At 40.3% G+C, this 16,312-nt stretch overlaps 1 protein-coding gene across 4 annotated transcripts in view; it reads left to right on the top strand.

Annotated features, from left to right (window-relative positions):
* JMJD1C (jumonji domain containing 1C) overlaps positions 1 to 16,312 on the top strand; it is a 123,690-nt gene that overhangs the window by 50,348 nt on the left and 57,030 nt on the right. For 3 of the 4 annotated variants that reach the window (XM_081190799.1, XM_081190797.1, XM_081190798.1), the window contains exon 3: positions 12,687 to 12,800. Coding sequence is in view for 2 of the 4 variants with exons in the window: in XM_081190797.1 (XP_081046923.1) it covers positions 12,687 to 12,800 (114 nt within the window). In the remaining 2 variants the exon portion in view is untranslated. Of the gene's footprint in view, positions 1 to 3,413; positions 3,485 to 12,686; positions 12,801 to 16,312 lie in introns of those variants that run through there. The other variant, XM_081190800.1, reaches the window with a different exon arrangement.

Below are 16,312 nucleotides of genomic sequence, written 5' to 3' on the forward strand. Positions count from 1 at the left end.
AAGCGTTGCTGTTGGCAGTACAGAGCAGCTCCTCTAGCAGAGTTATATATAAATATTTTTCACAATTTCTGTAGAGGTTAATGAACAAACGCTAGCACATGCAAGTAGCATTTCTTGATAAAAGTTCATAAGAGTTCTTTGAGACAGAAAGAAATCTATCTTAGTCTTTCTTCAACCTTAGGAGCTATTAATGCTTATCAAACAAAAAATTCTTTTTTTATAATCTTGCCGTATAGTTTAAACTCTCAAGGGAACTTTGACCACCATTCTGCATACTCAGATGCTATATGTACATGTTTAGATCCTCACGACTACTAACATTTCTTTTATATGCTGAAGTCACAAATCATTAGGATCAGTTTTTCTTTCATAAAGGAAAACTGAGCTTGTGTTTGAGCCACATTGAATAACTTTTCTGTAAAGTAGGGCACACTGTTAGCAGAAATACACTAGTACCGTGGCTGTAAGCCAAGACAGTAATTGAAGGTCATGGATTGTTTGCTAAGTGCAGTTCTGTGTGCTGTTTTGGTCCATAGGGGGACTGGCAATGCCAAGAAACAAAGAGAGCTCTGTTTGTTTTGTTTTTTTAAGGTTATGGTATGGATTGCTTGACAGTTAATGCCTGACTGTGAGATGAAGCAAATGGTGGCTTAATGAAATATTATAAAATCTATAACTTTAAATGAAGTTTGTCAAGTGTGAAAGTTTGTATACCTCAATACTTTGTAATGCTGGTTTCTGAAATAAATTGTGGTGTACGTTACGCAGTCACTCTCACTCTACATTTACATAGTTGCTCAGTTTTGCCTGCATTTTTTTACTTCAATCAATTTTTTTTTACTGCAAAACAGTTGCTGGTGAGGTATTAGAATGTAGCAGCCACAATTAAACTCTGTTCAAGTAGCACACATTTACGAGTTTGAACTAGCCTTGCATTTATATTCATGCAGATACTGTATTTTCTTAGGTCTGGTTTACATAAGCATAGAATGAGATGACAAGATCCTGTTGTGGTAGAATATTCTGTATTAAGGAGGCTGAACGTAGGGGGCACCATGCTTTCCAGGTTTTGTTTATTTAATCTTAGTTAAGCGAAAATTAGCACACCCCTTTTTTCAAGAACCCCCATTAGCAGCAGTTTGCAACCTTTTAACCACTGTTAGGGCAGTAAGGAAATTTTGCACATTAGAAGTTAGCATGAAACAGCTGTTTGTCCCCATCCCTTAGTTGATAGTTAAGAAACAGGCAGTGTTACATCTGCACCAACCCTGTGTCATAGTTTTCTTGAAGAACATAGGTAAAATACTTAAACTATCCAAGTGCTGTTGCTTGTTTAGGTCATTCTAACACAATTTGTTGTGATGCCTTTACATCACTGTAGTTTACACACCAATTAGCTAGTGTTTGTAGTAAGGTAAAATGTTAAAAATCCTGTGGATACTCAGAGGGTTCTTCACTTTCTTTCCTACTTTGGGCATGCAGACTGTGATATGAATAGTCAATGGAATTTAGGGTTAACAGCAGCAAACTGCTGAAATGGTTTTGAGGTTGTAGGAAAGGGAGTAAGATGCCTAAGAATTCCCTGATGTGTAAAATTTAGATGGTTGATTCAGAGGAAAAAATGACTCTAGCTTTGATCATGAAAACAAGTCCCTTGAGCTTTAAACAAGACCTATATTTTTAGTAGGACTACTAATGCAACAGATACTAATGTATTGCTTGTTGAATGCTATTAATACATGGATATACAAACTTTGCCTGTCAGTTTTGATTGCGTTTTAATACATGTTTGTCTTGTCATTATAGAGAAATGAAACATTTTGCACAGGTATTTTGTGCACCAATGAATTGTAGTGTCAACATCAAGTTGTTGCTGTTGTTGTTGCTGTTGCCACTGCTTATTTGTGGTTGTTTAAAATAACATCCCAGTTTAGAAGTGGAGGGAAAGAAATCAATAAAAATAATTTCTTGTGATAGTAATTTGTTTTAAACAGTTTTCAAGTTGTATTTTAAATTGTGGCTCACCTTTGGTCCTTATGGCGAAATAATGTAAGTTAATTTGGAGATTTGTTCCATTATTGCTGGAGAAAATATCAATAGAACAAGTGGTTGGAATGTTTTGCATTTGCCCCAGCATTGTAAGGTAGCCAAATGTGAGCTTTAGGACATATGCTTTTTAACCACTATGTCACATCACCGCATGTTTTTTGTGTTTTAAAGGCACGTGAAATAATGTTTCTACCAAAATACAGTTAATGGAACCTCAAAACAAAGGATGAATGGAATAAGAATGAAGAGTGACTGTGATGTGAGCAAGCTCAGCAGTGTTCACACTCTAAACGTACTCCTTGTCTCTAAGCAGGTTTCTTTTGGCTTATATTGCCTTTCAGTTTACCGCAACAAAATTCAGTCTTCCCACCTCTGAAGTGTGGGGATGAATTGTGTGTAACAATTCCTTGTGTATGGTGCAGACAGGTGTACACTTGTGAACATGTATATTTTGTAACATTGGGAGTAGCCTGCTGACGTACTTGCACATTCAACATAGAAAGATATATTTCAAAACTGATCCATGCATTTGCTTACTGATGCTATCAGAATGGGGGGGGGGGGACACCAGCCCTGTCATTCGCTTGATTACAAAATTCACACATTATTATACTTTAGTGCAGAATGATGAATGAAAAAATGCAATAAGGACATCTGAAATACCATCACTTCTTACAGGCTAAGACTGTTGAAAGTGTATTTTAAGCAAGAATCCTACTGTTTTCAGCCCATTACTGCCTTGACTGCCATACTTCTTCCTTTTTTCTATTTTTGAGCAAGAAATAATGTTTCAGTACAGATTTTGCTAGCTCCTTTATTCTGAGAAGAACATTCAGCCGCAGAAGGTTCTTGGAGGGATTAGTTTTGTACAGGTTCCATGTAGGGATTGCTAATGTGACTTCATTTAACATAGCTATACTTCAATGCAGCAATTTATCTCTGAGGTTGGGGACAGGGCAGTAGCTCAGTAGGACAGCATCTGCATTGTGTGCAGAAGATTGCAGGTTCAAACCCCAGCATCTCCAGGTAGGGCTGAGAGATCCTTTGCTGAAATCCTGGAGAGTTTATGCCAGTCACTGCAGACTGAGCTAGATGGACCATTAGTCTGACTCTGTATAGGGCAACTTCCTATATTCCTGTGCCTTACTGTGTTCCACTGCAACTGGGGTGGGGAACCTTTTTGGCCAGGGAGGCCAGATCCTTACCTGCTCCTACCCACACAGGCCAACTTGATAGGTGGGCAGGACCACCCATCTGTCAGTAATCTGACATTATGATGTCAGATGCTTGATGGATAGGTTGTCCCAACAACCAACTGATTTTCAGGCACTTGAGAACTACAGCACAAGGGGCTTTTACCAGCCCTATGCTTGCCATTTGGGAAGCAAAGAACATAGGGCTGGAAAGCTGCTTCCTACACCGATCAGCTACATGAGTAAGTTTGCCACAGGGAAGTCAAATAATGCCGCTAATCCAGCTGAATCTCTCTACCTGCCCTGCACCTGATGTCACACATATCATCTGGTAGGGAGTAGGTTGGTGTGCTTTGGGGGGAAATGGCCTTGTGGGTCAAATTCAGTCCATGAGCTGGAGATTTCCCATTCTGAACTAAGAGTAAAATAGTCTCATTTTGACACAGGATTATCTGGGGTTTAGTGCATCACTCCCTAGCTACATTTTGTATGTGCTAGGTTTAAACATTTTTGCTTGATGTAAACTATTACGATTTCTTTTTAAAGCTGCTTGTTTTTCATATTACTAATACTCCAGTGTGCCAAGTAGTCTCCTTAGAAAAAGGCAATTCTCCCTGGACCCTTTGTTTGAGGTTCTCTTTGGACTTTGCTTACTAGTTTCTGTGGCTTAAACACATTTAGTCCATTGTTCTTCATTCTAGACTATCTTGACTTTAACATGATATGACTGCTTTCACCTTGGTGACATGCCATTTTTGTACCATCAATTTTTCATTATATCTTTGAGAAACAAGTCTTAAAATAACTTACTTATCTTTCCAGTTAGTTACTACCTCTTGATTTAACAAATTGACCTCCAAAATGTATGTGAGCGTGACTGCTAACTTTACTTTAGCCTTATTGTTTCCTGGATAGATAACAGAAAAATCATCAGATCTTTCTCTTTGCATGTTTCCCCGGCTTGATAAATAAAGCAGCCTTCCCTAACCATATATTTTTGACTACGTCTCCCATCTATCCAGCATGGCCAGTGATCAGGGAAGGTGGAAGTTGGAACCCAACAACATCTGAAGGGCATTAGCTTGGGAAAGGCTAAAATAATGCTTTGTCAGTATTTTTCTGCTCCCATTGTGAAGGCTAGTGATAGGCATATACCATTATATCCACTTGTATTTAGTTTGGTAAGCTCAACAGAAGTGCCCCACTAATATCTTCTGACTTGGAATTACTTGCATATACATTTGCTATGTACAGAGCAATGCTGCTTTCAGTTTTTTCTTTCTTTCTTTCTTTCTTTCTTTCTTTCTTTCTTTCTTTTGAGTAGTCTGTATTTTCCCAGATGTGTTCTGTTTCTTACCATGTCTTATTCCATAATTCCATGTGCCAGGATAGCCATTGAACCCTTTTTATTTCATATGGTATTTTAAATGTATGTATACCAATAGAAGTGCAATGTGCTGTGGTCTAATAATAGTCAGGTGCAGCTGCATACTGCTCAAAATGTATGTCTACACCCATAGTTATAAAAGGGAGACTTCTAATATTCCAGTATCCGTAAACGGATTTTTTGAAGGTTTAGTAGATAAAATGTTCACCATCACATGAGTCCCAAAATTTAGCAATATCCACATGCCCCTTAGATCACATGTATTTTAGAGCCATGAGGCATCACAGCATATTACTTGCCTTGACAATCAGTTTTGGCCAGCTACAGGGCTTACACTCTACCTTTTTATTTTAAAGACTTAGAGCATTGTACTTTCATTTAAGAATTAAGTTAAAAAAAACAAATCCCTCCCCCAGTGCAGCAATATTTTCCCTTTGTTTTAATGTATTTCAGAATGTGTTGAATTTAAAATTGGTTTTATAATTTAAGACGTGGCCCCAACACACAAACATACAATGGAATAATTGACTTTGTCATCCTTGGCTCCCTAGTATCTGCTAGTTCCTCCAAAGCTACATTAATATAAACAAACCAATGCCAAGTTGTAGGTAGAACAGCTGCATAGAACTCCAGTCCCAATGTTTGTCAAAATTGCATCCTGCTTTTCCTCCAAGGAGCTCAAAGCACCAGTTGGCTGTTGTTGGCATCCGTCTGTCTTGAGAGACAATGGTGTGCACCTCTGGGAGTGAAGTCAAACTGCTGCTGTAATGCAGCTTAAAATGGAGTTTGGTTGTCCCCAAATTACACTACTCTTTATAATGAGACACGAAGAGTTGAGCAGATAACAACACAATTTAGAGACTTGCACTCTAGTAAAAGTTCAAAACTATGTTGCTAGATTATTTGGGCTATAGAACTTCCCCTGTGCAGGGAGGAATCCCTATATATGCACCATATATATGCACCATTTTTTTGCTGGGCCTGCGATCCTACATGAACAAGTTTCACTAAATCTGAGTAAACGTACGTTGAATAGTCTGTAAGTAATTCAGGAAAGTGGAAACCCGATACCTGCATTTTCTGTACAGGGATATTAAACTTGAGCTGCCAGTCTCTCCTTTAGTCTGGCTTTGTCTGTAGTTAAAATTATGACCCAGGCTCCCTGGCCAGCCCAGCCAAATGAGTAATCAGTAATGTGACTCGTGCTGGAAGTGACTCCATCACCACCTGTGACGGGGGATTAGTTACAGTTCACAGAGCACCGCCTCTTCCCTTCTTTCAACATGTCGTAAGCAGAGGGATAGCTTCTCCTTTCCGTGTCTGCTCGGCTGTAAGGCAGTGTATGTGCAGACGAAAAAGTATTGTTCCAGACATTTTCTCTCCTATGGACTGCTAGCTGACGGTTCCTTTGTATCTTTGAAGACTGCTTTGTTATGTAAGCGACCTTGGCAGAAATTATCATGACCCAGATCTGGGAACGCAGTAAGTGCTTCAGTTGCAGGATTTCTTAGTCGTTAACACACACATTGCTGATGACAAAGAGAGCTGTAATCTGCTCAGCCAAGCCTAGGTTCTTGGGGTGGGGGAGGTGGGGAGAGACTCTAATTTGTGTAATTGTAAGGTTAGATTTTGTTCCCTGTACATATATTTGTGTTGAATTCTATATTGCGACAAGCACTAGAAATCGCTTACTTGCTGGCTGGCATGTCTTGTGAAAATTTTAAATATTAATGAAAGGTATTTTGAAGTAAAATAAGGTTAGCGTTGTAGCTCTCCATATATTATGAATGATTTCTAAATCTTGCCTTATATTAATAAAAGCTACTTAAAAGTTCTGTCAACAGTGTATGCCTTTGGATATTTAAAGAAGAATATAGCAAAAATGTGTCAAACCTCATTCCCTGCTTCCTCATCTTTTAAAAACTTGTAATTATTTTGTTTCCAGTGGTTTCAGCATTTGATAGGATACAAATCTAGGATCTAAACCTTGTTTCCTAGCTTTCTCAAGTGCCTAAATTATTCTTAATTTGAATTCTAGCAATAAGAAATGTATAAAAAAAAATCTGTAGTAAATATCTACTTGAACTACAAAACATCACAAAATAATTAAGAACAGTTCTAAGATTATTTCTGAAAGGACTGGTAGACGACGCAGAATGATACAACGCCTCCTGCAATTAAGTAAATATATTTCCTGCTGCAGACAGGAAATCGAAGTGTGTGTGTGTGTGTGTGTGTCAGGAGTTGGGAGTGGAGAGATTGAGCAGCTGAATTCTGTGTTAGGAACTCTTGCTTTTTTAAAGTCTTTCAGAGAAGGATCGGCTGGTCTGTTTTTTCTCATATGAATGGAATTTAGTTCTGCATGGAGACCCAAACAAGACTGTTGTTCTGAGTGTCAGTATAAAAAGGAGGTTGTAATAGTAATATACATATCTTCATCCTACTAGCAGAAATTTCCTTTCTCTCGCTTCCCCTTTATTATTACTTTTGCAAAGATAGTTGGTTCTAAATTGTCCCTTGTTTCTAACATGGCATTTTGCAGTAGGGCTAAAAATAGTCTGTAGCCCAATCTGGTTCACAGTATCTTTGACAACAGCTTCCTAAGGCAATGAAAGTAACTTGTAGAATGATAGATGTGTGTTTTTATTAATATCATTTTATTGATTTAAAGAATCCAGAGACAGAAGAAGCAAAAATATAAATTTATGGTAGACCTGTATAGGTCATTATTTACTTGGGTTCACAGAGGTCTGTTTCTTTTAATGCAGCATGCATCATAGGTGAAAAATGAGCATATGGGGTGCCACTTAAAACATGTGGCCTATTGCGATCCTGAATTGGAAAAGGAGGTACTGTATAGCTACTACATAAAATCCATGCTAACAGTATGCCATAACCTTTACATATAAAGTGATACTTGTGTTTTGATTTATTTCTGTTTTTATAGTTAAGCCAGTTCATAAACAACCATGGTTTCCCCACGTATACATTGAATGTATGAAAATGCACCCTAAAAACTAGGGCAATGAGGAGCAAGCTTGGGCATGATTGTTTTGGTAATTACACCTAAACATCCCATAAATTTAATTTCTACGTTAGGCAGCACTACTAGTTGCTTAACATTACTCTCAGAACCCTTTGACCTTTGCAAGGAAAGGAGGGTGAGGGAGGTCACGTCTTCTAAAGAATGTGTTTTTCACATTAGTAAATGACTTAAATCTCATGGGAAAGGCAAACCACCTGATTAGCTTGAGTAATATTCTCATATTATTATAATGAACTGCCTGAGTTTCCTGTCAGTTTTCTACCTTGTACACCTCCCATTTCTAAAAAATGCTACCTACAGATCTAATGGTTAAATATTATTAGATACTTGTTGCAGCTCACCTGGAATGTTTTAGAAGCTTGAAGCAAATAATGAGGCTTTAAACATTTTTAAAATAATGAATTTTAAAACAATTGATGCTTACACATAGATAAATAAGCATCCCCTTCCTTAATTGGCTGGCTCTGGGGGAGGTCAGAATAGAATACAGGTAACACACATCTTCCGCTTACTTTACTCATACGATCACAGCTTTGCACGGTGGGGAAGGAAAATAAATAAATAAATGGAGAGAGGAGGAAACCCACCCTCCATTTATTTACCCCACCCATGCACAGCTGTGATTGTGGGCCTTCATGGCTTTGGGTAGGCACCAGGAGGCAGCATGTCAAGAGTCCTCACATCACGTTTCCAAAGCCAGGTAAGCAGCGGGGGGGGGGGGCCTGGGACCAAACACTCGCTTAAGATGAGAGTTACCTGTGTTGAAAAACAGTGCAGCTTTGTGAGGATCATGAAATATCAGTTTTTAAAATAAAAAAATTCCTTCCAGTAGCACCTTAAAGACCAACTAAGTTAGTTCTTGGTATGAGCTTTCTTCAGATTCGTGCATGCACACGAAAGCTCATACCAAGAACTAACTTAGTTGGTCTTTAAGGTGCTACTGGAAGGAATTTTTTTATTTTGACTATGGCAGACCAACACGGCTACCTATCTGTATCAGTTTTTAGTGAGGGATATGTTACACAAGTTCTAGAGACAGGAGTAACTGATGTGAAAATAAAAAAATTCCTTCCAGTAGCACCTTAAAGACCAACTAAGTTAGTTCTAGGTATGAGCTTTCGTGTGCATGCACACTTCTTCAGATACACGTGTATCTGAAGAAGTGTGCATGCACACGAAAGCTCATACCTAGAACTAACTTAGTTGGTCTTTAAGGTGCTACTGGAAGGAATTTTTTTATTTTGACTATGGCAGACCAACACGGCTACCTATCTACTGATGTGAAAAGGGAATGGAGGAACCTTGGAGGCTATGAGACAGTAGGACATGGAATCAATAGGAAAGGGAGACCAGAGTGGATGAGCAGATGGTACTTTAGGTGGCTTGAATTTTGCCTACTAATTTAGTTACTAGCAGGTCTTTAGGTTTTTTTTTAATTGGCACACAAAGTTTCCATTAATAAGAAGCTTTAAGAAGATTGCCAAGTTATTCCAGGCAGTAGTATATATATGAATTAAACAACTACACCATATAAGGCAAATACCTTTGAAATGAAGTCAGCCTTGGGAAACAGAGTTTGGTACTTAAGTACGATAAAATAGTAGTAATGCAGATTTTATCAAGTGCAGCACACTAACCAAAATATTATTTATTGATCTGTATGTTGATATTGTTTCCAGTGACAATTAGCTTTAACTGCCCACAAACCTAAAAGTTGTCAGTTCCCCATTTATCCAAGGAAAATTATTAAGTTTTGAAGTATGTAATTGAAAGGCCTTCACAACCTTTTGTTTTTAACACAGCAAATGTGCTAGAATTAAAGAAAACAATGATTAATTTCCTCTTATCTTTTTCGCCTTTCATATCTGGACACCAGCTCAATTGAGCAATTAAAGAAAAAGTTGGAAGCAAACTGCTATTTAATACTGTTTGGAAGGGGTGTCCTTGTAATAGTGTTGCCTCAAGGACTTCTGGTTGGAAATGTTTGTTTTTTCCTACTTTTTTTTAATCAGGCTGAGCCATTCTACCTTTTATAGGGCCATCTACTGAGAACAGAATGCCTTCCCAAGAGCAGTGTAAGGAGTTTATTTGGCCCACAGCCTGCAGATTTTGTGCCCTTGTGGGGGTTTCCATGGTAACATTTCAAAATTGTTACTGTTGTTTATCTTTGCATCCATTCTGTGTCTGGAAGCTGGATGTGAATTATTGTGGTGTATGAGGTGGGGAAAGCAGCTGAGCACAAGGAACATTTTTAACTACTAGACTCATTTCTGACTATATTAAGTTAGCAAACAGGAGTTCTGCTCTACCTTCTTAAATTGATTTTGTTTGTTTGTTTGTTTGTTTGTTTGTTTAAACAAGCGTTTTAAACTGCTTGTGGAATTCTAAAATAGGTATACCTAGCCAGCTAAAGAATTGATACAAATGCTCATGACCCTCCTTTAATGTCAAAAAATATATATCTTAGTTGACATCTGCCAGGTTTATGCTAACGCTATTCAGATTAGCAACTATGAAATTACTGTTCTATGGGAAAACACATTCATGTTGATAAAATGTATATGTAACATGATGGCATGTACATAAAGCCTTCCAACATATGTTACTTGCGTCTTCTGTGATGCATGTGCACATTTTTATTTATAGATTCAGGTAGGTAGCCATTTTGGTCTGACATGGTCGAAATATATCAAAAAATCAAAAAATCTGAAGTGTTCATGCACACGAAATCTTATACCAAGAACAAACTTAGTTGGTCTCTAAGTTGCTACTGTATATTCTAGTTGAATGTAATAAACATACCAGTAATTTGCCTGTCATTATCTTGAACATGATCTCTGATCCCCATGTTCTAGTCCATTTGTAAGTTCTACTTCCTTTGTTGCAACCCTATTGTGTAGTTGAACACCACATCTAAATATTACTGGGTATCTTTCACAGTTTTTTTAAAAATAACAACAGTTGGGAGCTGATGGGCTGTTCGTGTTCACAGCCATATCTAGCCTGTACAGTGGTGCCTCGCAAGACGAAATTAATTGGTTCCGCAAGTTTTTTCTTCTTGCGAGTTTTTCGTCTTGCGAAGCACGGTTTCCCATAGGAATGCATTGAAAATCAATTAATGCGTTCCTAGGGAAACCGCTTGCCAGGCTGGTGGTGCGGAGAAGGGCTTTTCTCCGCACCGCAAGCCTTCAGGACAGGTACGGGAACAGAGGGGTAGGGGCGCAGCGCTTTCCCTCTGTTCCCGGGGCTTGCGTGGGAGGAGGGTTTTTCCTCCCCACCGCCAACATTCAGAACAGCATTCTGAATGTTGGCGGTGGGAAGGAAAACCCTCCTCCCACCCCAAGTCTTCAGGAAAGCCATCCGATGCCGCGCGGCGGGAGGAGGCGTTCCCCCCCGCCACCCGGCATCGGAGCTTCGTTCCGATGCCGCGCAGCGGGAGGAGGCGTTCCCCCCCGCCGCCCGGCATCGGAGCTTCGTTCCGATGCCGCGCGGCGGGAGGAGGCGTTCCCCCCGCCGCCGCCCGGCATCGGAGCTTCGTTCCGATGCCGCGCAGCGGGAGGAGGCCCCCCCCGCCGCCCGGCATCAGAGCTTCGTTCCGATGCCGCGCGGCGGGAGGAGGCGTTCCCCCCCTGCCGCCCGGCATCGGAGCTTCGTTCCGATGCCGCGCGGCGGGCGGAGGTCCGAGGACAGTGGGGAAGACGCGCTGCGCTTCCCCGCTGTCCCTGAGATTTCCCTATGGGCTGTCGTCTTGCGAGGCAAGCCCATAGAGAAATTCGTTTTGCGAAGCGCCTCCAAAACGGAAAACCCTTTCGTCTAGCGGGTTTTCCGTCTTGCGAGGCGTTCGTCTTGCGGGGTACCACTGTACTATTTGAAACCAAGGGAGGAAACCTAGGCAGCAATGGCATTTTCATTCTCCCCCTCAGGCAGGAAAAACACAACAGAAAACAAGAAAGACCTTCTTTTGTTCCTTCTGTTTGCTTACCATCTTGTATCTGCGTCTGTATTTCCCTTGTCGCTTGGGGAAATGGTACAGCTTGTAAAACTGAGCTCCAGGCCACCAGTCCAAACCACCAAGCTTTATATTCCACTCAGCAAAGGTGGCTTTACCTCTATAACCAAACTCTCTTCATCACCATGCTCCTTCCTAGGAAACCCCCTTGAGAGACACTGTTCATGTTTTCTATAGAAACCTGGCGTGTGCGCACGTCCCCCCAACAGTGTGCCAAATCAAAATAAGGATGGAGCCATTGAGATTCTGAGTGAATTGCAGAGGGCTGATGTGGTGCCCATGCTCTACATTTCTCATCATCGTAGCTAAGGAAACTCCTTATATTGGGTTCCTTTATCATTTCACAAACTTTGGCCCAAAAGATTCCACAATGGTCAGTCTTGTTTCCTGTTTTGTAATTTAGAAGTTGCCACCTTCCTGCTCAGACTGCCCTAAAGTTGTTATTCAGTCTGTCCCCATCTGTTGTGGGCAGATGAAGGAATTTTATGGTGGGTTAAGCCTATTTTTGTCACCTCTGCAGCCTCTTGTGCATGTGTTCTCTTTTTATAGGCTTCTTTTCGCTGCTTGTATGTGCTGAAAACACAGAAACTATCAAATCTAGCAATTTGTTGATGACACAGTACATTGTGGCAGAGTGGGCATGGTGATAGACTGCCAGAGGCACATATTGGGGAGAGGAAAAGAGATTATATGGTGGAAAATGCACAGATATGGGGAACAGAAGCTTGTCTTCAACCGTTTTCTATTAGCAATTTCATTCTGTGATGCTAGTCTGCCCTGTTTTTGGAATGAGATTGAAAATCTTCCCAAAAAAATAATGCATGAAGTGTATTACTGTTTAAAAGGGGGGCATGTAATTATTGATCTAAATAATTATTCAGATACTATTATATATCCAAGTAGCTGATAAGTTTATTTTTATAGTTATTGAACAAAATTTAAAAATAGAATGCTTTGATCTTTAGAAAGCATAATGTTTAAATGCTTCTATTTTGTCCACAGACGTTCAAACCATTGGTTGGGAAAAGTTTGTACAATTCTATCACTGCAGTTGAATTTCTTGTGGACAAACAGCTGGATTTTGTAGCGGAAGATAGTGCCTTTCAGCCCTATCAGGTAAGGAAAACAGTTGTTACTAAAACTAACATATCTGGCTAAATTGAATTGCATATAGTTCTTCTTCTAATTTGATATTGAGCAGCTATCTGTGATACTTCTGCTCTCTGAATGGTCTTCTCTTAGGACCTGGTGGCATATCTGGGGAAGATTTTAATAATATACTGGAAAAAACAGCAGTTTAGTATTAGGAATAATTCATTATCCTAAAGCTATTCTCTGGTCGCAGTCTTAGCTTTATAACAGGGATGTCCAAGAGGTCAATTGCAATCTACTGTCTATGGCTGGGTCCCTTTCCTTAGTGTTGGTAAAATAGAATCCGGCCCCACCCTCCATTGTTGCACAATCTGCAGAATGTTTGTTTCCCCAGCGATCCATTGATGAGTGGCTTTTCTCCTCTGTCCCTAAAAAAAAAAAGCTCAACAACTTTGAGGGGGTAGATCACTGCCAGATTTTAATTATGTGAGTAGATCGCAGTCTCTTGGGAGTTGGCCACCCCTGCTTTATAAAATACATTTGACATTATTATTGGTCATTCGTTGATAAAAATTAAGCTTATTTCTCTTTGTGTTAATCACCATGGTGTCAGTGGATTGAGGCTGCAGTCTCAAAACTATTTTGGAACTGTCCCATTTAAGGACAGCAGGATGGTTGATTTGTGATTCTTTTGCTTCTGCAGTATTAGTATATTTTTCAGTAATTGGTTGGGATATTTGTCTACTTGAAAGCAAAAGCAGTATTTTTGGCAACAGGTTTCTTAGGATTTTAATTTTAAGAGGAATTGTGACATGAACCTGCTTCAAGAAAGCCTATTGCTTTAAGAATTCAATATATTTGGCTATCATAACTAGAAGCCATGTATGGGAAAGTGCTTTTCAGCTCTTCTTAAATAAGGTTGCACTCTCCCGAAAGAGCAGACAGTTTGAAAATTTTATTGGACTCTGTGCTAACCAAAAGGGAGGCTCAGATGATGGCAGTCTCCAGGAGTGTGTTTTACCAGCATCAGCTGGTGTGCCAACTGTGGCTCTATCTGGTGAGCTTTGTGCTAGCCACAGTAATTCCAGACTTGACTACTGTAACACACTCTTTCTGGGGCTGCCTTTTGATTGCTTTTCAGCTAGTTAAAAATTCAGCTACTCAAGTCTTGAAGGGAGCAAGGCAGGCAAATTCCGACTAAGCATCAGGAATAACTTTCTGACCATAAGAGCTGTTTGGCAGTGGAACAGAGACTCCCACAAGGGGTGGTGGACTCTCCTTTCTTGGAAGTTTTAAAGCAGAGGTTGGGTGGCCATCTGCCATTGCCATTGTAGGGGGTTGGACTAGATGACCCTCAGGATACTTTCCAACTCCACAGTTCTGTGATTCTATGGTTACTAGTGTGTTTCTGAGCCTAATTTAAAGTGCTGGTTCTAATTTTTAAAGCCTTGAATAGTTTGTGTCAGGATTATTTGAAGGACCACCTACACCAATATTAACCTGCCTTTATATTAAGATCAATGTGGGAGGCCCTCCTCATTTGCCCACCACCACTATCAGTGAAATTAGTAAACATGAAGGGCAGGAACTTTTCTGTGGCTGGCCCCACTACTCTGAAATTTGTGGCCACAAGATGTCCAGAAAGCTGCCACACACTGGTCCTTCAGGATGGCTTTAAATACCTGTTTGTTTCAAGTGATATATGCTTGCACAACTTTTTTGTTAGTTATGGTTCTGCTTTTAGCTGATGGCTTTGCTGAAATTGTGTCTTATATTCTGGACTGCATGTGTTACTGTTGTTAGCATTCCTAGCTTGTTGGTGTGGGTGTTTAGTAGAATGTAACTGGTGCTCCTGTTGAATCCTTGGCAGGTTTGTGGAATATGCAAAAAGCCCATAACATTGACATGATCGCCCTCTCCCACTTTATAGTGCCTATTTGGCTTCTTGGTATACCAAGAGAATTTAAGGAAAGTGTGTCCCTGTTAATTCTGCTTGATTTCTCGAGTGGCTTTTACCATCAACCATGGTATCTTTTTGGAATGGCTGTTTGAGCTTGGGGGTGGGGGGTTGGCCCTGTGTTGTAATGGTTCTGGTCCAATTTGGGTGGTCGTTTTCAGAGAATGGCACTTAGGGAGTATTGTATGAAACCTTCAGTGTGGGGTTCTTCAATTTTATCAATTTTATCCCCTATTCTGTTTAATATCAGCATGAAACAGGAGCGGGGGGGTCATACAGAATTTCGGAGCAAGTTGTCAGCAATATGCTCATGACATACAGTACTTTGTCTCCTTTATATCTGCAGATGTGGCAGTACTGAAATGATGTCTTGCCACAATAATAGACTGGGTTTTTTATATCTGTATTTTGCATTCTCATTTTGCATTTATATTCTGTGAGCCACCCTGTATGTGATTTTCAGATGAGGGACAGTACAGTGGTACCTCGGGTTACATATGCTTCAGTTTACATATGCTTCAGGTTACATATTCCGCAAACCCAGAAATAGTATCTTGGGTTAAGAACTTTGCTTCAGGATGAGAACAGAAATCGCACAGCGGTGGCACAGCAGCAGCGGGAGGCCCCATAGGCTAAAGTGGTGCTTCAGGTTAAGAACAGTTTCAGGTTAAGAACGGACCTCCAGAACAAATTAAGTACGTAACCAGAGGTACCACTGTATACAGATTTAATAAACAAACTGTCATTTGAGGCTCAAGTGGTCTCAATGGTGCAGAGTCCCTTCCATGAGCTTTAGTTGGTGGTCCAGCTGCACCCTATCTGGAGAGGGACAGCCTAAACCAATGGTGTCCAAACTTTTTTCAAGGAGGGCCAGGTTTGATGAAGTGAAGGGCCGTGAGGACCAAAGTTGTTAACCTTTTTTAGGGTTGAAGTTGTGAAGCTTTTTTTAGGATTTTACCCCAGGAAATAAACTGCCACAGGGGCCAGATTAAACAGACCGGCGGATTAAGCAGGCCCCTGAAACGGTCTTTGGACATGCCTGACCTAAACTCTGCTATCTACGCTCTGATAACCTCTAAGATAGATTACTGCAACATGTTCTATGCAGGGCTGCCTTTGAAGATGGTTCAGAAACTACAGCTGGTGCAGAATTTGATTGCCAGATTGCTGACCAGTGTGAGAAATGTAAAACCAGAACATATAAAATTCTGGCAGAACCGTGCTGGCTACCAATTAGTTTCTGGGCTCAACTGAAAGTGCTAGTTTTGACCTACAAAGCCTTGTGCATTTTTGTATTCCTCTACCTCAAGGACCACCTCTCTCTATTTGAACAAACCTTGGGATCCTTCTCAGAGGTGATTCCCTGCGTATGTCATACGCTCCCCAGGCATTGCCTGACTCCCATCACTAGCTATTTTTAGGTGCCAGGCAAAAACACTTATTTTCAGCTAGGCTTTTGGCCTTTAATAGAGCATTTAGACATTGTGTGGCCTCTTTTAGTGGGTAAGGTATGTTAGCCTGCTTTTTCATGTCCTTGTTGGCATCCATTTATCTTGAGAGACAATGCAGTGCGCCTTCA

The sequence above is a fragment of the Podarcis bocagei genome (genome assembly GCF_964188305.1).
Source record: "Podarcis bocagei genome assembly, chromosome: 4".
Taxonomy (NCBI): Eukaryota; Metazoa; Chordata; class Lepidosauria; order Squamata; family Lacertidae; genus Podarcis; species Podarcis bocagei.